The 22,117-nt window shown below is 40.5% G+C and overlaps 1 protein-coding gene across 1 annotated transcript; it reads right to left on the minus strand.

The window, feature by feature from the left end:
- Positions 1-209: 209 nt before the first annotated feature.
- Positions 210-19,184, minus strand: METTL11B (methyltransferase like 11B). Its single transcript, XM_030207269.1, has 4 exons — positions 19,031-19,184; positions 15,043-15,218; positions 10,061-10,310; positions 210-560 (listed from the first exon to the last, which is right to left on the minus strand). The coding sequence occupies exons 1-4, from the start codon at positions 19,182-19,184 to the stop codon at positions 304-306; spliced, it is 837 nt and encodes a 278-aa protein (XP_030063129.1). The 3' UTR covers positions 210-303.
- Positions 19,185-22,117: the final 2,933 nt, after the last annotated feature.

Consider the following 22,117-nt stretch of genomic DNA (forward strand, 5'->3'; position numbering starts at 1 on the left):
CTGGCTGGGATGCCTACAGGGCCAGGTTTGAGAACCACTGCACTACCAGATTAGAAGAATGTGTTCTTAACCCCAGTTCTTGAGACACATCTACTACTCAGGTTTTCAGGATACCCACAATAAATATGCTTGAGATACATGGAGGTAGTGTATACAATTTTATCTCATGCATATTCATTGTGGATACCCCGAAAACCTGACCAGCTGGATGTGTCCCGAGGAATGGGTTGAGAACCCCTGGTGTAAATGAAGCCCTGGAGTTTTCCTGTGTGTCAGTCACATGATCCTTGACATATGCTGTTCTTACTGCATTGCAATCATCCAGACAGGAACACAGAACTCGGGGAAGCCTTCCTGTTTCTCCTCACAAAGGATTCGCAGTCCACTCTTTTCTATGATACTGTGAAGAATGTGCAGGTCTCTAGTTACACTGCTGTCCAAGATGTCCAGCATACAGCCCTCTCGAGCCACATTGTCTTTCAGAACAATAATGCCATTATCCCGCAGTCCAAATTTGCATCTGATCAGGAACTCCAAGAGGTTTTTATCTGTCAAATAGCCTATGAGACAAAAAGAGAAAACCAGGGCAGCAAATAAATCCTAAGAAAGGGAATAAGAGGAAGGCAAGAACTAAAAGAATAAGGTCCATAATAAGGTAATAAAGTAGATGGAAGTTACATAGAGATGCCGATTTACCCTCTAATGTGGTATAAGTGGAGCTTCTTATTATAAATTTTAACGTATAAACATTGATCAAAAACATCCAATCAAAAAAGAAAAAAAAACACACCATTTCCCCCAATATTTTCTCCTCCCCCCCCCCCCCCCCCCCCTCCTTGGTTTGTCTTGTGTTCTGTACTGACGACTCTAACTTGACAGAGGTGTGAAAACACCGATATGCACCAATTTTTGTACCCTCACAGATCCTCTAATTAGATTAAAAATAAACTCCTAAATTTACAGGGCCCGATATTCATAAAAATGCTGAGTGCCTACATTTAGGCTCTATTTTCAGTCAAACTTAAAAGCTTAAGGATCCCTTTCACAAAGCAGCCATATAAGGTGGCCAGCGATGGCGTCAGCACATGGGATTGCTGCACACCAAAGACACCTTTTATCGCTGCGGGTAAAAGGATTTTTTAAAGAGGCAATAAAGAGCCATGTGCTAATTAAAAAATTGGCATGTGGCCATTTACTGCCAGAACCCTTACTACCTCCTATGTAGATACCGCCCTCCCCCAACGCTCTGCCCACGTATATACCCCTCCTCGCACAGATGCCATTTATGTGCCCCTTAAAGATTAGTGCTTAGAGCAAGTGTGTGCATAAGTGTGCCCTAAGCACTAAGGCACTATTCATGCACGCCTAACTGCAGGCACACAATTATAGAATTACCTTCATAGTATAATTCAATACTGAGATACAGAGAGGATATTATTTACAATACTGAAATACAGAAGAGCTGTTAATAGCCATGAAGCTCCATTTTACAGAATATGTCAAGGCAAGAACTGGAATGTCCAGGTCAGAAGTCCCATTTCAGAAAAATATGCATAGAAGTGACACCAATTAAGAAGAAAAGCCCCAAAAGGTAAAATGTAATATTTTGAGCTAAAAAAAAAAAACAGGAAGTTAAGCACTATTACCTCCCTATCTGTTCTGCCCTCATATTCATGGATCCAATAAAAAGGACAAAATATTTAATTGTGCAGGGACGTAATTATTATGCTAATCCGTATCCCAGGTAACCTTTTAATTCAACACAATTCAACAATGCAGCAACAGAATATCTCTTGATTTAATCTATACTCTGTTGGATTGTGTTGAATTAAAAGGTTGCTTTTGATAAGGATTAGCCTCATATTCATGGAGGCAGGGTGCATTGTTATATATATTTAATATGAGTATTAATTGTATTTTATTGCACTGTCTCTGTAATAGACATTACTGTGTACTGGGGCTCCCTCACCCCCTTCTATAGTTTGTAGTTCCTGTGATTGTCTCCTTGTGAGCTTTCCCTATTGGTCATTAGCTCTGAGCTAGGGCCAACTCTTGCAGGATGTGTGAGAGAGCCCAGCCTACCTTGCATGCTTTTGTGATAAGCAGCTTTCTAGGGGCTGATCGCTCCTTAATTTACTATAATTCAATCAAATATTTTTCATCATCTCACCAAGTTAGTCCCCTTTTATTTACCCTAAGTTTCTCTCCTTTATTTCCTTTGAGAGTTACAGCTTTTTCTCTCAGCTGGGCTGAGGTTCTGGCCAACCCCTTGCCTCTGGAGTGGTTAGATGCAGACTCTGTGCAGAAAGCAACAATTCTGTTTAAGCGACTGAAATGTAAATTGGATTTTCTTTGTTTATTCTGAGTACTACAATAAAGGTAAAGCTTCTATTTGGCAATGGTTTAAGCTAGCTGTTGAAGCTACTCTACACTTTGCCGAGAACAGCACACTATCACTAATTTTAATGCATTGCTGAAACTTTGGTACAACCTACAAGCCTCGGAGCCAGTAGAAGAGCCAATGGGGAAATTTTTAAAACATACATGTATTCCTATTGTAGATAAAGAAATGCATATACAATTTTTTGGTCCACCCATATTATGCCTAGACTATGCCCCCAAAAGCTTTACATCTCAACTTTCTCAAATTGTTGTTTGTATATATAGCCAATCTATAAGAGTAAATGCTGCTATTTCCATGTGTAGGTGCTTCTAAGATGACTTCCATGGTGTTATACCATAGCTCTGAGATCATGAAAGGGAATTAATGAATAAAGTGCTGTCCATCTACAATTTTCTGTTTTCAAGTGCATCCAATACAAAGATTTTCTTTCCTGGTGGCTCACAACTTTCTTATATAGTACATAAGTATTGCCATACTGGGAAAGACCAAAGGTCCATCAAGCCCAGCATCCTGTTTCCAACAGTGGCCAATCCAGGTCACAAATACCTGGCAAGATCCCCAAAAAAGTACTAAACATTTTATACTGCTTATCCCAGAAATAGTGGATTTTCCCCAAGTCCATTTAATAAAGGTCTATGGACTTTTCCTTTAGGAAGCCGTCCAAACCTTTTTTAAACTCCGCTAAGCTAACTGCCTTTACCACATTCTCTGGCAACGAATTCCAGAGTTTAATTACACGTTGAGTGAAGAAAAATTTTCTCCAATTCATTTTAAATTTATTACATTGTAGCTTCATCGCATGCCCCCTAGTCCTAGTATTTTTGGAAAGTGTAAACAGACACTTCACATCTACCCGTTCAACTCCACTCATTATTTTATAGACCTCTATCATATCTCCCCTCAGCCGCCTTTTCTCCAAGCTGAAGAGCCCTAGCCACTTTAGCCTTTCCTCATAGGAAAGTCATCCCATCCCCATTATCATTTTCGTGGCCCTTCTCTGCACCTTTTCTAACCTTTTTTGAGATGCAGCGACCAGAATTTAACACAATATTCACGATGCGGTCGCACCATGGATCGATACAAAGGCATTATAATGTCCTCATTTTTTTTCCATTCTTTCCTAATAATACCTAACATTCTATTTGGTTTCTTAGCCACCGCAGTACACTGAGCAGAAGGTTTCAACATATCATCAATGACGACACCTAGATCCCTTTCTTGGTCCGTGACTCCTAACATGGAACCTTGCATGACATAGCTATAATTCAGGTTCCTCTTTCCCACATGCATCACTTTGCACTTGCTCACATTAAATGTCATCTGCCATTTAGACACCCAGTCTCCCAAGGTCCTCTTGTTATTTTTCACAATCCTCCCACGATTTAATGACTTTGAATAACTTTGTGTCATCAGCAAATTTAATTACCTCACTAGTTACTCCCATCTCTAGGTCATTTATAAATATGTTAAAAAGCAGCGGTCCCAGCACAGAGCCCTGGGGAAACCCACTAACTACCCTTCTTCATTGAGAATACTGACCATTTAACCCTACTCTCTGTTTTCTTTTAACCAGTTTTTAATCCACAATAGAACACTACCTCCTATCCCATGACTCTCCAATTTCCTCTGGAGTCTTTCATGAGGTACTTTGTCAAATGCCTTCTGAAAATCCAGATACACAATATCAACCGGCTCACCTTTATCCACGTTTGTTCACCCCTTCAAAGAAATGTAGTAGATTGGTGAGGCAAGATATCTATCCCATGGTCCTCTGTTAATTGATCATTACCTCTTACCTTCTTTTGATCCCTTCCTTTCACATGATCTTTACATCATGTAACTCTATTAATCTCTTAGCCCTCAACTCAGCAAGAAGGGTGAATGTTCCCAGATTCTATATGTTTTTCCCATTTTATTTTCCATAAAATTAGAAGTCTTCCTTGTATTCAAGTGCCACTGTCTCTTCTGAGATCTTTTCATCACCAGACCTGGCTATTGTAATAGTTTACCTGATGGATTTTCTATCTCCTGTCTTTATCCCCTTTGATCAGTCTAAACTTGACTACTCAACCATATTCTTCAGCAACCTCACTGTTCATGGGTATCACTATTCTGGCTTCTAATGAATCTATGGTGTCACATCCAAATACTCAGGTTTACCTACAAATTTATCCACATTCTTGTCCCTTCATCATTCACCACTTCCAAGCCCATCAACCACCTCTCCTCTAGTCAGCTAATACCCAATACTATTGCCCTGTTTTCAAGCATTTTCTTTCCTGATACTTCATTTCTGGAATTGTCTCACCTCTGACATTCAAAATTATTTCCTTCTCTCCTCTTTCAATCACCATCTTAAAACCTCACCTCCATAACTCTGCCTTTAATCTGTGGCTTCTCTGAAATCATCATGTCATGCACTCAATACAACATATATATAATAGACTTTTAGGTGTCCTGAGTAAGTGCATTGAATAAATGCCTAATTAAAAAACAACAGTGAGTTACGGAAATGTTAGTTTTATAACCCACATTTAGAGAAAGCATGAAATATAAGAAATATTATCTCTGTCTGAAAATATATATGTGATTTATGTGTAAAGAAGAGCCTAAGCTGAATTAGTAAGAGGATTCTTTTCATCCGCTGAGAGAGCAAAATCAAAGGAAACTTTCACCAGTCTGCCTCAGTCTGCATTGACTTTAGAGGTATCAAAAGCCAGTGGGAAGGGGAGGAGAGGAGTTCCCCAGGGTCTGTCACAAAGCCAGACAAGATCATTTTTTATCAATTCCATATTTATGCAAGAAGGGTGAATGTCCCTGGATTCCACGCTTTGATGAATAAACTCACTGCCAGATGTTTCTCTGTATTGCAGCTGGATTCTTCCAACATATGATATAACAGAGTCCATTACTACCCGCAACTTCCTTTAGACTGCATTAGGCCCTTCTCTTCAAGCAGGGCATCCTAAGCAAAAATAAAGCATCAAAGCAATGGACAACTGGACATGTCTCAAAATGAAAACCATACAGTATTCCCAGATTATTTTCCATACAGAAAGTTTAAGGAAACTACGTACTGCAGAAAACATTTTTTCCCTGTAGCATACTTTGTAGTATTGTACACACCTCAGCTCACCTCTGTATACACTTTGTATTACTGTATTCTCCTCATCTCTATATACTCTGTATTACTGCATAAACCCCATCTCCCTCAGCATACCTCTACACACTTTGGGGCTCATTTTTGAAAGAGAAAAATGTCCAAAAAGAACTTTCTGCCTCTTCAAGCCTTTCATAGTAGAATTCTCTGTGCCTTTCAGTGACCATTGTCATTATTTATTTATTTACTTGTTGCATTTGTATCCCACATTTTACCACCTTTTTGCGGGCTCAATGTGGCTTACATTATGCCTTAATTGCGATCGCCATTTCCGGAATGAGAAATACAAAGTGGTATTGCATTAAAGTTCATAAATGATAGAGTAAATTATAGAGTAAGTTAGACAATCAGTTCATTTCCGGCATGAGAAATAAAGTGGTAGTGCGTTAACATTCATTAGTGACAGAGTGAATGGAGCAGTCAAGTGTAGAGAGTTCGGTTTTGTCTAGTTCTGGTAGAGTTTCGTCCCTTTACCTCTTCCTAGCCCCCTTCCTCTCTTTACAGTTCCACTTCCAGTACATCTCCCACTAGGGTTACCATATGGCTCCAGAAAAAGGAGGACGGATTGAGCCAGCCGGGTTTTACTTCCATTGCTTTCCATTGAAAGCAATGGAAGTAAAACCCAGCTGGCTCAATTACTTCCATTGAAAGCAATGGAAGTAAAACCCGGCTGGCTCAATCCATCCTCCTTTTTCTGGAGCCATATGATAACCCTACCTTCACTGCCTGCCAGTCAGCGTCGGACTCAGAGGCGAACGGTGCAGGCAGCGATTGGCTGGCAGCGTCATAGCTTCCCTCTGCAAGTCCCGCCTACAACTTCCTGTTTACGCATAGGCAGGACTTGCATAGGGAAGCTACGATGCTGCCAGCCAATCGCTGCCTGCACCGTTTGCCTCTGAGTCCGACGCTGGCTGGCAGGCAGTGAAGGAGGACGGCTGGGGGACGAAGAATCGCTGGATATGGGAGAGGTGAGGGCAGGGGAGGGACAGAAAATCACTGCACGTTGATGGGAGGGCAGGAGAGAGGCGGAGAATCGCTGGAAATAATGGGAGGGGAGGACAGGAGGAGAAAAAGGTGCCGGTATGCCGTACCGTTGCGTACCGGCACAAAAAAGCACTGGATAGAATCATTTTCTACCAGAAGAGTTCCAGAGGACTGGAAGCAAGCCATATTAAGACCAAAAACAAAAGATTTGACTAAGCACATGTCTGATGTAAACAACTACTACCCTATTTGCAATCTCCCATATTTGATCAAAATTGTAGAGAAAATAATCCAACACCAACTACAGGACTTCCTAACAAAAACAAATACGTTACATCCAAAGCAAACAAGTTTCCGACCTTATCACAGTAATGAATCTGCTTTGCTATGGATTACCACGACTATTTGCAGACAATTAAAGCAAAACAAATCAACTCTTCTTTTGTCATTTGAGCTATCAGCTGCATTTGATCTAGTGGACCATAGCGTATTTCTAACAAGGTTACATCAAATAGGAATCCAGGATTTGGCACTTACTTGGTTCGAATCATATCTTACACACCACTCGTCCATTGTTCAATACCAAGGAAAAAAACCTATGCCATTCACACCTGACTCTGGAGTACCACAGGGATCAATTTTATCACCCATGCTATTCAACATCTACTTGGCACCACTTCTTACACTTGCTCAGTCTCTTGGGTTTACACCATATGTGTATGCAGATGATATCCAACTGTTACATCACATTGATTCAACAGACATACAGATGATTTGCAACCTTAAATGTACCTTAACCCAGATCACTAACTGGTTAGAGCAAAACAAGCTGATTCTTACTCTTGCAAAATCAAAATGCATCCACATCTCTAATTCATCGAACAGAACCCTTGCACATCCCATCATTCTAAATACTTCTATTGTTTTACAAATACAGAACCCAAATGTTCTGGGGATCATTCTGGATGAAGCAGTCTCTTTTCAACTTCAGATTTCCAATGTAACTAAGAGCTGTTACTAGAAACTTAGACAAATATGCTTTATTTCTTCGTTTCTAGATCAAGCGGTGTGCAATACTCTCGTCCACTCCTTTGTAATCAACAAACTGGATTACTGTAACTTACTTAACACCGGCCTTAAATTGATAGACATCAGATGACTACAATTTGTGCAAAACACAATTATTAAACTAATCACGAGCAAAGAGAAATAAGATCATGTTACTCCACTACTGAAAGCAGCACACTGACTACCCTTATCCTACCACATCATATACAAGGCTTTATTATTGGTCTACAAAACTCATTCATCTGGTGAACCGCACACTTACTGACTCCATATGCAAATCAACAATCTCTCAGATCCTCCTCCCAAAATCTATTAATAACACCATCCTTTCAGGAAACTAGGCATGAACACATTTGGAAAACAATCTTCTCAGTCCAAGGTCCAGAACACTGGAACAAACTGCCACAATCACTTCACAATCACACATCGCTTCCGACATTCAAAGCAAAACTGAAGACTTCCCTTTTAATAGACACTTATTTATAATCCCTCTCCATCCCTAAAGGGATCAGACTGATTAACAGTACAGTTGTGAAATATCTCCTCACCCTTTTCCCCACCCTCGCCCTTTCCCCCACCCTCCTATCCTATCTACATTGTATTTCTACCCTCCTTTCCTTTCTGCCATGTTTTGTAATTGTCTGTCTTATTACTAATCTTGTACTTTAGAATGTAAGCTGCTCAGATACATACTTAATGGGTGGGATAGGAAGTCCTAAATAAACTTGAAACTTGAAAGGAGAAACCACCTTGAGGAGATCTGGGGTAGCATTTTTTATATCCAGCTGGTTTTCATCAATTGAGTTTGCAGCAAGAGGTACAGAGGAACCCAGACCATGTCCACTTGTTTTGGTATAGCCAAGGGGGTTTGTAGGATCAAGAAAATGCATCCTAGAAAATACCCTGGGAAGTCCATGCTGATCTGTGACACACTTAACTCTGGTGTTTCCTGAGGCAATAAGGAGGTACAGGGAGATTTGGGGAATTTTGTGTTTCTTCCCTTGTGCTTTTTCCCAAAAGTACCTATTTGAGGAGAGTAATTTTGTGGGATTATTATGTGGATTCCAGAGCATATGCACAGTAAACCACTTGACTAAGTAATAGTGAGAGGTTTGGAGAATATGTTGAGTTGTATTCATTTTTGAATGCCTTTCAGAGCAAGACAACCCAGGACCTATGTGAAGAGGAGAAGAGCCAGTCTGTGTGCAGGCTGGCATAGTGAGGATCCAGGAAGTAGTCAGCCTGAATACAAAAGCAGTAAGAAGTACTTGCTTGATTAAAGTGAACTTTAAATAGGACTTTGATTTAAAGGAACTAATCTGGGCTATTTTTCCCTTTTTGAACCAGTAGTGTTTTGGTGGTGTCTTTTCTGCATGCACTAGAGAATGACACGGGGACGGGGACCCGCAGTAACCGTGGAGATGGGGACAGGGACAGAGCTTGCAAGGACAGATCCCACAGGGACAGGGACAGAGCCCACAAGGATGGGGCAGGGATGGGGACAGAGCCCACAAGAATGGGGACAAACTTTGTCCCTATGTCATTTTCTACTTTGAAGTCTGTTAATGAACTGGACTGTTATTTATGTTTGAGTGATGCAGACAACGATATTTTGACTTTTTGGAAAAACAAGCAAACATGCTGGCCACAACTAGCAAAGAAGACATCTTCTATTGAAGGAAGGATTGTGGAAGACAGGAGAGCTAGACAATGCTTCATAGGGCGTATTTCTCCCCTCTAGGGTGTACAGATCGGGTTGTACTTTATATCCCTGGACATTTTAACAGGGTGGATTAGGATTCCTTGGGGTAGTAGTAATCAGCTATTGTTGGGGTTGGAAGGGTAGAAGGTGGTGATGAGATGGGTTATTATAGCTGCTCACTATTATTATTGTTTTCTATTTGTAATTTATACACAATAATTGCACAGCATATTATTCCTTTATATACTTTAATAAAAAGATTTAAATACAAAATCTTAATTGTTCGAGGCTTCTGCAGATGAGGACAGAGCCCATGGGGACAGAGACAGAACATGCGGGGACGGAGCGGGGACAGAGACAGGGACTGCGGGGATGGGGCGGGGATGGAGACAGAACCTGCGAAGATGGGGACAAACTTTGTCCCCATGTCATTCTCTAGCATGCACTATTACATTTGGCGGTTTTCACTAAAATAAATCTGAATTTTATTTTTAAAAAATGAAAAAAAAACCATGTAGCCTGCGGACTTGTCCTTGTCAGTGGTGTGGACTTTATTTTTGGTATTTTACAAGTCAGGCAGCAAGGGCCTTGGGACATTCTATGTCCCCCATCTACCAGGACTCACATTCACTTACATGTAACCCCCATGGTATGGCCACACAATTCCCATTAGAGACCACTGTTGCATTTATATTCTTAGCTGGCAACAAAAATCTATGAATAGCAATGAACCCAACCTTACCAGCAACCCACTGAATCCAGATAACATCATATTTCCCTATAGCTGGGCTGAAGTCTTGCAAACGGTAACAATATAATCTTTCCACTCTGTCAGCTTCTTCCTCTAGGTAGCTTTGTGCTTCCTCTAGGAAAGGCTCCATCATATCCACCAGTTCAATGTTACTGAAAACAGGCAGCAGAACGTTCTTGCTGACCCTTCCGATCCCAGAGCCGCAGTCCAGAGCAAAGTCAGTTCTTGCTTTCCCGGGACCCTGGCAATAACAAACAGGTTTCCAGATCACTTCTTAGCATTGTGCTGCTCACAGAAATGTTTTTTTTTTGTTGTTGCATAAGTAAAGGTTATTTAACAAAAATTTATTTTCATATATCAGAAAACACCACAGCTAACATTTTTCAGTCATGAAGTGAAACCTACAGGAACGATGAGAATACTGACCATTGGAGCCGACTCTGTGGGTGCTGTGGGTGCTTGAGCACCCCCTATATTGAGAAAATTCCTTGTATGTGTCCAGGGAGGGGTTATTTCCATTGGGCTTAGCACCCCCAATAATTTTTAAAAGTTGACTCCTATGATACTGGCCCATTATAGATGGAAGAAATAATAAAACAGACCCCCCCCCCCCCCCCCCAATATTCAAAACTATTTAAATAGTCCTCTTAATTAGCAGGCCTAACTTTTAACCGCTAAAAAGTTAACCAGGTAGCACTGAATATCGGCATAGCCAGTTAACATTTTAGCAGCCAAAATAAACCCGGTATTCAATGCCGGTTGCCAAAAATGGCCTGGCATTGAATATCCGGGTTTAACGCCGGTGGCAGACAGCACCACTGGCTGAATATCAGGCCCAACACCTTTGCATTTCATGTGAATATCTCTAGCAGCATCAGGACCTTCCCTGGCCAAGAATGTAGATGAAACAGCTAAGCCTCAAGTGGGTCATGGAGGACAGGCCATGGAGGACAGATTGAGCCAGTCCAGGTTTCACTTCCTTTAAAAGCAATGGAAGTAAAACAGGACTGGCACAATCTGTCCTCCATGGCCTGGAACCAGCTGGTAACCCTAGAAAAACATCATGAAAATATTTCCCCTGCACACCCTTCTTCTAATGCTCATAATATACTTAGGAAGATCCTCCAGACACTTTCCCAACCTTTAGTTTCCTATAATAACAGCAATAAGAACATAAGAATAGCCATACTAGGTCAGACCAATGGTCCATCTAGCCCAGTATCCTGTTTCCAACAGTGGCCGATCCAGGTCACAAGTACCTGGCAGAAACCCAAATAGAAGCAACATTCCATGATACTGATCCCAGGGCAAGCAGTGGCTTCCCCATGCTGTCTCAATAGTAGACTTTGGACTTTTCCTCCAGGAATGTATGCAAACCTTTTAAAACCCAGATATGCTAACACTGTTACCACATCCTTTGGTAACCAGTTCCAGAGCTTAACTATTCGTTGAGTGAAAAAATATTTCCTCCTATTTGCTTTAAAAATATTTCTATGTAGCTTCATTGAGTGTTCCCTAGTCTTTGTACTTTTTGCCAGAAAACTCTATTTCATAATCCAGAGGAAGGCAAAAAGGTTGCCATACTTTATAACTAAATTCTGCAGCATGATGAAAAATCATCCTACCCTGTCCCAGCTACAATGGTTTAGCTAAAGTCTGTTGATCAACCCTTTCTTCTAATATCTGTCTTGAGTATCACACCAACTCATGTTCTTTTCTTCCAAAAATATATCCAATTTTGGGGAGGTGAAAGAAAGAATTATTATTTAGCTGGAATAAACTTCAAACACATGCAGACAGGAGTTGCAAACTCCTGCAATTGAATACAAGCTACTAGTAGGGGATCAGACACCTGCTGTACTCAGATTAGATCAGAGCTTCCCAAACTGTAGGTTGCAAATTGAGTTTGCAGCTGTAGAAACACTGGTGAGTGCTTCACCCCAACCAAAAGGATAGCAGTAAAGCCCAGATCAGCTAGGTTTCCCACTGAGTGAAAAAAAGGCTACTGTAGGAGATAATTTGTACAAGGTTTCTATGTTGTCTTGTTTGATGCTTAGCTTTTTGGCTAAGAGAACTCAGTCAGCTAGAATAATTGAGAATGACAGTAAGAGCTAGAGTTCCTTCGCTATGAAACTACTACCAAGGGAGAAGACCTTTCCTCTAAAATTTTGAGCTATTGACAGATGACCACAGATATATGTTGGATTGACCCAGGGTATAATAGGGCTGAGAGGTAGCAGAACAATGAAAGAGCTCAGGCAGAAGAAGTCTGGACAGCCTTTAGTGAAAGGGGTCCAGTGGATGAGAGGCACACAGAACTGCTGGCCCAAGGAGGAAGTGGTCCAGCAACTGAGAGGCACCTGGAGCCATTTTTGGCAATTACAGTTGCGAAGCACTGTGAGTTGATTCAAGCCGGTTTGACTTGGACTGCATTCAAATGACATTAGTTGGATCTCTGTTTTTCATATGTGACCTTGACGCAGGCATTGTGATGCCAAAACACTGTCCTTGTTAGGTCTTTGAATAAAGAATCGATTCTTATTCCAGTCTTGAAGGCCCTTTGTGCAGTCTTTTTCAAGCATTCAAGGTCCAGCAGGGCCTATCTGAAAGGGACTTTTGCCAGGTTGGCCCCTGACCCAGGGATGCCCTGCAAGAGGGTGCTACATAAAGCTATAGCCTTACTGTAACTGCTGCCAAATATTCCTCAATTTCACTACTGACTGATAGAGCAGAGGAGCATAAACTGCACTGATAATACTGACAAGGCTCCACATTTCCTGAAGAATGTACAATGCAATGATAAAACTCTGGAATTTGTTGCCAGAGAATGTAGTAAAAGCAGTTAGCTTAGCTGGGTTTAAAAAAAAGGTTTGGATAGCTTCCTAAAAGAAGTCCATAAGCCATTATTAAAATGGACACGGAGAAAATCCATTGCTTATTTCTAGGATAAGCAGCATAAAATGAATTGTACTGTTTTGGGATCTTGCCAGGTACTTGTAACCTGGAAAAGACACTGTTGGAAACAGGATTCTGGGCTTGATGGACCTTCAGTCTGTCCCAGTATGGCAATAGTTATGTACTTATGATAACACTAAAAAGATGCTGACTTACCAAGGAATAACACACTGCACCCATAGCTCTGAAAAAAAAACATTAATTTACCAAAGAAGTGCACATTGCATTGATTACACTGAAAAAGTGCTAATTTACCAGAGGCACACATTGGCCCCGTAATTCTATAAAAGTCGCCAATACTTCTATATGTGCAAATATGGGTGCACACCCAATTTGTGCATACAATTTAATTGAATAACAAGCCAATTAGTGCCATAATTGGCTTTTTAACATGCAATTATTGGCACTAATTGGAATCAATTAAAATGTACACATGTAAATTTAGGCGCATCCCAAAAAAAGGAGACACAGAAATGGGAGGGTCATGGGTGGTTTGGGAGTTACGTGTGCAATTATAGAATAGGGGATTTCCGTATGTAAATTTAGGTGCATCCATTTCCACTAGAATGCTATTCTATAAACTGTGCCTAACTTTAGGCACGGCTTATAGAATAGCACTTAAGTGGGAGGTTTTGGCTCTGATTTGTTAGGCACAATTTATAGAATTCACTCCTGAATGGATAACACTGAAAAGGCACTGATTTGCCAACAGATTATATACTGCGTTGAAAACACCAAAAGATGCTGATGTGGCATCCCTCAGGGCAAACGTCTTTCCCCCATATTATTCAATCTATCAACCTATTTATGTCTCAGCTGGCAGTTCAACTGGCATCAGCAGGATTTCTTTCTTATATTTATGCTGATGATGACCAGCTTTTTTCCTCTTGATAAAACACTTTCATCAATTTCTGGGCTAACTGATGAAGAATTTGAAATTCTTTCTTTGTGGGCAGTTGCTTTTAAGTTAAATTACACAATGATAAAACCAAATTTTTGGTGTTAGGAAATTCACATAACCCATTTCTGGAAACATATTTAGTGATAAAGGGAAGTTTATTTCATTTGGGAAAACAACTCAAAATTGTTGGGGTCATCTTTGAGGAGAATTTAACATCTGAACCCCAGATTAAACTACTGACACACAGGGTTGTTTATTCTAAGGAAGTTGTGAAGAATTAGATCTTGTTTTAATTTCACAGCCTGTAAGCTGCTAGTTCAGTCTCTTATTGTATCGCACTTTGATTATTGCAACTCCTTTTATGTGGGTTTAAATGAGCGTCTTCTGTGAGAATTACAGACACTCCAAAATATGGCTGTTCGTCTGATATTTAGTTCTTCAAGATATGAATCTGCTTCCCCTTCACTGATGAAGCTCCATTGGCTTCTGGTGAAAGAGTGAATGATTTTTAAGCTCTGTTCAATGACTTTTTAAAAAAATTCTCTATGGCTTTTTACCAATGCTTTTGGCTAATTTAATTCATTTATCTTATAGGAATCTGACTTCAGCTAGTAGGTTGGCTTTGATACTGCAATTTCCTAGCCCAAAATGGGTAATTTATATGTAATGGAATGTTTTCCTATCTATCCCCACTGTGGTGGAATTCCTTGTCTTTATTTATATGGAAGATTTAGAAAGGCTCTCAAAATGTATATTTTTGAGTTTTTTTTAATAAATAAAAAAAGTCCCTGTTGAGCAGGGACTGTCTTTTTATGTTAATTTGTATAGCGCTGCGTAAGTCTAGTAGCACTATAGAAAAGTTTAATAGTAGTAGTAGTAGTAAATAATGCAGATTTGTATTGGAATTCTTTTTTGTGTTCTTGTTAACCTGTTATCCTGTAAATCCTGGGGCTGTCCAGTATCTTTTAGATTGTACACCACATTGAACTCATTTTTTAGGGAACTTGTGGGATAGAAGTAATTGTGATTGATGTACGAAAGGTGTATACACTATACTAATAACACTAAAAATGTCAGTAGGTAGGTGTATCTATAGGCAGCATAAACTGAGACTTACCCCTACAAGCCTCCTCAGAAATTCTTTTGAGGATTCTAGATCTATGTCCGAAAGCTCCAGGAAATTGCCCATCATGCCCTCTTCAGTCGCTGGCACATCCTGGTAAAAATTCTTTGCTCTGGCATAAAACTGCATTTCCCCATCAATAACTTCACTAGTTAAGGTATATAGTTTCACTACAAGTTAATGAAATGAAGAGAATTGCCACTAATTGATAAAGTAAACAAAATCACATGTCACTGAACTGGAGCAGGTGCAAAAGCTGTGAGTGGACATCGGAAGAACAGGATTCAACACCTGCCCCGTCTTTTCACTCACCTCGCTGGAGCATTCAGCCTTTGCCATCTCATTAGAAACATACAGGAAACCTAGAAGCAGACATCAGATCCCCATTCTCCTTCTCTCAGCTTCCATGCTGACAAATTAAGCTCAAAGGACTGCCTTTTTCACAGGTACTGAAAACCCTGCTTAGTTTGCTGTGTTTCACAGAAAGATGCTTCCAGATCACTGTGACAGTCAACAGGAGATACTGATGCAGTATATTGAGGGCTTCCAATTTTAGATATTAACTGATAAACACTGATAAAGCATCCCCAATGCAAAAATAATTAATGTAGGGGTTTGTTGGATTAACACTGGGAAAACACCCCTTTCATTAGTACTCTCTCGCCCCTCCCCTGGTTTGTCTTATATCCTCAGACAAAATAAAACATGGAAAAGAAAATAAGATGATACCTTTTTTACTGGACAGGTGATTCTTTACAACATCCGTAAAATCCGCCCCTTTCTTTCCGAGCACTCTACCAAAACCCTCATCCACACCCTTGTCACCTCTCGTTTAGACTACTGCAATCTGCTTCTTGCTGGCCTCCCACTTAGTCACCTCTCCAGTCGGTTCAAAACTCTGCTGCCCGTCTCATCTTCCGCCAGGGTCGCTTTACTCATACTACCCCTCTACTCAAGACCCTTCACTGGCTCCCTATCCGTTTTCGCATCCTGTTCAAACTTCTTCTACTAACCTATAAATGTACTCACTCTGCTGCTCCCCAGTATCTCTCCACACTCGTCCTTCCCTACACCCCTTCCCGTGCACTCCACTCCATGGATAAATCCTTCTTATCTGTTCCCTTCTCCACTACTGCCAACTCCAGACTTCGCGCCTTCTGTCTCGCTGCACCCTACGCCTGGAATAAACTTCCTGAGCCCCTACGTCTTGCCCCATCCTTGGCCACCTTTAAATCTAGACTGAAAGCCCACCTCTTTAACATTGCTTTTGACTCGTAACCACTTGTAACCACTCGCCTCCACCTACCCTCCTCTCTTCCTTCCCGTTCACATTAATTGATTTGATTTGCTTACTTTATTTATTTTTTGTCTATTAGATTGTAAGCTCTTTGAGCAGGGACTGTCTTTCTTCTATGTTTGTGCAGCGCTGCGTATGCCTTGTAGCGCTATAGAAATGCTAAATAGTAGTAGTAGTAGTAGACATAACTTAATACATTTCTTGATTAGCTTTCGAAGGTTGCCCTTCTTCGTCAGAGCTGACGAAGAAGGGCAACCTTCGAAAGCTAATCAAGAAATGTATTAAGTTATGTCCAATAAAAAAGGTATCATCTTATTTTCTTTTCCATGTTTTATTTTGTTTGATTTCTATTGATTACCTTTAAAAGTGGACTAACACGGCTACCACACCACTCTTATATCCTCAGAAAGTGAAAATCAACCTCAGATCCTCTTTACTTCCAACAATATGAAAATGTTCAAAGCACACAAAGTACACAAGTGAAAGATGGAGTCAACCCTTACGCTTTTATCCAAAAATAAAGGAGGAAAAAGACCTCAAAATGCTGTGGCAATCCTTGAAAAGGAACCCTGCTTCAGCTTTAGCGGTTATCATTGTACGCAGTAAAAAATGATTAATCATGGGTGTCAAAAAACCTCCTTTCATTAATATTTCATTATATATTTTTCTTGACAAGTGCTTGTTTTTTGGGACTATGAAATTGAAGATGTTTTGCACAAAGGAGGTTTTTTGAGACCCATGATTAATCATTTTTTACTGCGTACAATGATAACCGCTAAAGCTGAAGCAGGTTTCCTTTTCCAGGATTGCCACAATATTATGAGGTCTTTTTCCTCCTTTATTTTTGCATAAAAGTGTGAGGGTTGACTCCATCTTTCACTTGTGTGCTTTGAACATTGTCTTATATCCTCCACTCAGTTTTGTACCTTTACAGCATGGATGATTCCTAGGTGATACAAACGCACATTTTTGATTCCACCAGAAAAGCATTACTACTATGCTGTGAAAACGCCAATAAGCACACATTTTTGTACCCTCAAAACCCCACTACTTAGCTGGAAAATAAACACCTATATGCACAATTTATAAACACCTATGAATACAAGCTCTAAGTATAATTTAAAATAATGTTAATTCAGTAGCAACAGAAAATTTGGAATTGTACAAAACATTCTACTTAGGTAATAGTAAAAAAATACTAACAGGAAATTGTCGATTTAATGAGATTCTGGAGGGCAATAGCTCTATTTGCTACAGAACAATGTTTATCCCACCATGGCAATATTTCTAGATTCAGTTCAGATTTAAGGGTTTAGCTAAAATGATATTGCTGCAATATTAACACAAAACAGTTGCTTGCAAAATATTTTCTGTGGAATTTTTCCCCCTTTCCAAAGTTGCCAGAAATTAAGGGGGAATTTGATGAATTCATCCAGCAGTGTTATGGCCTTAATGCACCTCAACATGCATTAAGGGAATTAGCATGTGCTAAGGGGTCTTTTTACACAGCAGTGGTAAAAAGTGGCCTACGGTAGTGTGGGCACATCTTTTGGGCACACGCTGGGCCACTTTTTACTGCAGCTGGGAAAAAGGACATTTTTTAATGCACCGGGAAATGGGCGTGCGCAAAAATGAAAACTAGCGTACACCTATTTACAGCCTGATCCCTTACCACCAGCCATTGACTTAGTGATAAGGGCTTGTGCAGTAACCAGGGTCGGTCTTAGCAATTGCGGGGCACTGTACAGACCAGTCCAGTCGGGCCCCCACCCGCCTGCGCCTGCCACCATAAGCCATAATTTATCAGAGTTTAAAAGGAGGTTTAGAGCTCTTGAACCCCAACTTACCCCATACCTTGATGTGCATCCACCATGTTTTATAAGAGAGCAGAAGACAGCGGTAGTGATTTTCATATCCTGTCAGCTACCGAGCGCAGAGCCTCCTCGATGCTGCATCCCACCCTTGCAGAAGCAGGAAGTGACATCAAAAGGGAGTGGGACACAGCAGTGAGGAGGCTCTGGGCTCGTCAGCTGATGGGATATGAAAATCACTGCTGCTGCCTGATGCTCTCTTCTGAAATATGGAAGCACGTTCAGGTACGGAGCAGGGAGGTGTTCTGAGACAGGAGGACAGATGTGCCAGAGATGTGGGGCCCCTAGGAGCGCGGGGCCCTTGCGACTGCCCCTGTCGCCCCTGCCTAAGACTGGCATTGGCAGTAACCATGCCAAATTTGGAATTACCGCCAGGCGCATGCGCTACCCTTGCGATAGTGCTTTGACATGTGCTACCTACGCATTAGTCCTCCTGCAGCTTTGTAAAAGGGCCCCCTTAGTGCATGCTAATTCCTTTAATGCACATTAAGGCCATAATGCCGCTTAATGAATTTCCCTCTAAAGCCATTGGCAAAAGCTGCAATCCCCTGCAAGGAAACTGTGTGCATCTTTGGCCTGATATTCAGCCGGCATGGTGACCAATGACAGTGTTTAATTTATTATAGAAACAATGTATGGGTAGAGGATGAAATAATCACAAAAGATATAATTTAAATACAATCCACAATTAGAGTGTATTTAAATTATATCTGTAATGCAGCGCTACGTACATCTAGTAGCATTTTAGAAATGATAAGTAGTAGTAGTAATGCAAGCGGAATGGCTCTGCACAGCAACAGTGAAAGGTTCTCACCTAACGGATATTTCTCTAGCAGATACAGATAACTCTCAAAGAAGTCCGTGTGGATGGCCTTGTGCAGGATGAAAGACATGCTGTGCTTGCAAAGATCATTGTCCATCTTGTACCAACGTGATCGGAAGGCTAAATGGGCTCCCAGGAACTCCATGTCGTTCTTTCCTCGGGGCTTGGAACTATGCTGCTGCACCGAGAGACCCAAAGCTGTACCAGCGTACTGCTGGGGGGCTGCTCTGGTAACTCAGTACTCACAGATCATGTTCTTGTGTCTCGGGGGGGAACTCCTGGCATGTGTATAGAATATTCTTAAGGGAGAGAGAGTGAGATAAAGAGCCTTCAGTCAGCAGGTGCCAAGAGATCCAGGACCAGCCAAGGACATGGACAGGCAGCCACAGTGCTTAGCAAGGGAAAAAGAATCTCTTTCTGTTTAGGACTAGTTCAATGTGATTTTAAGAATGCAGTCTATTTTGGGATTACAGTATATATGTATTCCATGTGATGCCTTTTATATACGGCTTCTGATTTTAGGTTTTAACTGATAAATACAGATAGTGCATCCCTACTGCAAAAAAGTTAAATAGGTGTTTATCCAATATACTCTTTCAGTTCAGTTATGACTGTTTAATGTTAACTCATGTTATTATGGCACTCTTTCAGTTCCCTGTAAAATGACCATTTTATTGTGGATTCTCAGTTGATTGTACTGCACCTAGAACTTAACGGTTATGCGGACTATAAATGCCCAAATTAACTTGAATTAAATCTCTCCCCTTGCTTGCCTTGGATTCTCCTCAGCTGTAGAAAAAGTATGCATTTGATATTACTGGCAAAGATACCCAGCACTGATGCACTGATGCACTCTCAAAGAACCGCTAATTCGTTGGAAAATAAATACCTACATTTACAATTTATAAACACTGAAGAACAGAAGCACTACTTATATCAGACCAACATACACATTTGGTGCAAAGGGCACTTTAGCCAATCTAGGAATCACCCCACGGGAGTTCAGTGCACACAAAAGAACTCCAAAGTGTCATTTTAATTGCTTTGTGACAAAGATTAAGGAGGCCCTTTAATATCCAAGAACAGATTTAGCAGTTTAGAACGTACTCATTTTACCCTTCCTCTAGGCTACGTCTCTCAGACCAAGGCCCGACTGGAGAAGAGATTTAAACACCAAAGAACTTTGTATTTGATTCTGAAATCCCCTGGAAACCAATGAGATTCCTAAGGATGAGTAACACAGGACCATATGATTTCTTACGTGTTTGGAACCTGGCGGCTGTATTCTAAACCGGCCTCTACAATATATATATATATATATTTTTTTTTTTTTTAGTAAAGCCACGAAGCAGAGCATTAGCAGAGTCTATTCAAGATGTGGTGCCTGCATGTACAACTGTTGCCAGTGCTTTTTCTTCTAGAAAATCTCAAGCTTTCTGTAAAATCCACAGCTGAACCAATGACACATAAACTATACCCAAAGTCTGGCTTTCCACTGAAAGATCGTTCTAATTGCACCCCCAGGTTGCATATATACAACTGAGCTAGGGTGGCCCACTGTACACTTAAGAATCAGGCAGTGCAAGTTGACAATCAGACCAACTCACCCATAAAATTTGTTTTAGCAGGATTGAGTTTTAAATGTTGGTCCTGCAGCCATGCCATCGCTACCACCAAGCATCAGTTTAATGTACTGATGCCATCAGTAGATAAAGTTATATGTCATCAGCATGCACGTGGTACTTAGCCAAACTGTCACTGGAACTAAAGGACTCAAATATGCATTAACCAAGAGCAGCAGCAAGATGGAATCTTGAGGGACCCAACAATGGAGTTCCAAAGTTCCAGCTGCATCCCCCTCAACCATACCATTTGCTTATCAAAACAATACTACAATTAAATTCAATCCTGCCAGACAGCTTTAGTCTTAAATATTGCCATATCCCATTGACAGTATCTGTCTTAAAGCTCAGTTCTTCTTTTATATCTTCAGGATTTGATTTTAATTTGATTTATTCATCTGATATACTGCATTTACACCCAAAGGCACATCTCCTTGTGATTTGGACGCACTGCAGATGAATTTCATAGATAAATGTCTGCAAAATAGGTTTCAAAAATACAGATTTGGACATTTTGAGAAGAAATTCATCTAAATGCTGCTTTATGACACTTTTCGGATGTTTTTCTCTTTTGAAAATGAGTCCCTAAGTATAACACTGAATATAGATTTCAGAGCTTTACAAAACTGCAAATAGTTGGTCAGGCTTCTAACATCCTCAGATAGCTGATTCCAAAGCAAAGGTCCAGTGTAGGAAAATATTCGTTCATAGTAGACGTCAGCTTGATCATAGACAAAGGGAGAAGGTTTAACAAGGTTAATTGAGAAGATCGTAATTTCCCATAGATGGAACATACTTGTTGGTTAATGCAGTAACGTAACCAGGTACATCCAGCCAAAAGGCTTTATAAACCAAACATAGAATCTTGAAATAGATTTGGTTGGTACAGGCAGCCAGTGCATAGTAACATAGTAAATGTACGGTCCATCCAGTCTGCCTAACAAGATAAACTCATTTTACAGGGTATGTGATACTTTATATGTATACCCGAGTTTGATTTGTCCTTGCCATTCTCAGGGCACAGACTGTAGTAGGCTGACCAGCACTCTTTTTGTACTAAATGTTCTGAAGCTAATGTTGAAGTCCCTTAAAATTTACACTCAAGCCCATCCTTATCTATTCAGTCACGATCAGTGCAGCTCAGCCAAGACAGGAGTGATATGATCAAATTTGTTTTTACCTGTAAGCAGGTGAGCTGCAGTATTTTGTTCTAACTGTAGTCTCTTTAGAAGAAGAGAAATTCAGTAGTCCAATCTACTGGTAACTAGTGCATGTATCACTTTTACTAGATTTGATTTGGTTAAAACAGACCTTAAGTGTCTTATCATTCTCAATTGAAATTAACAAGATTGTTCCACTTTTGTGACTTGGAGATTAAATTTCAGTTGGTCATCACAAAGGAAACCCAATGTCATCAGTTCATACACAATAGTAACAGCAACTACCAGTTCTCCTT

The sequence above is a fragment of the Microcaecilia unicolor genome, chromosome 6 (genome assembly GCF_901765095.1).
Source record: "Microcaecilia unicolor chromosome 6, aMicUni1.1, whole genome shotgun sequence".
NCBI lineage: Eukaryota > Metazoa > Chordata > Amphibia > Gymnophiona > Siphonopidae > Microcaecilia > Microcaecilia unicolor.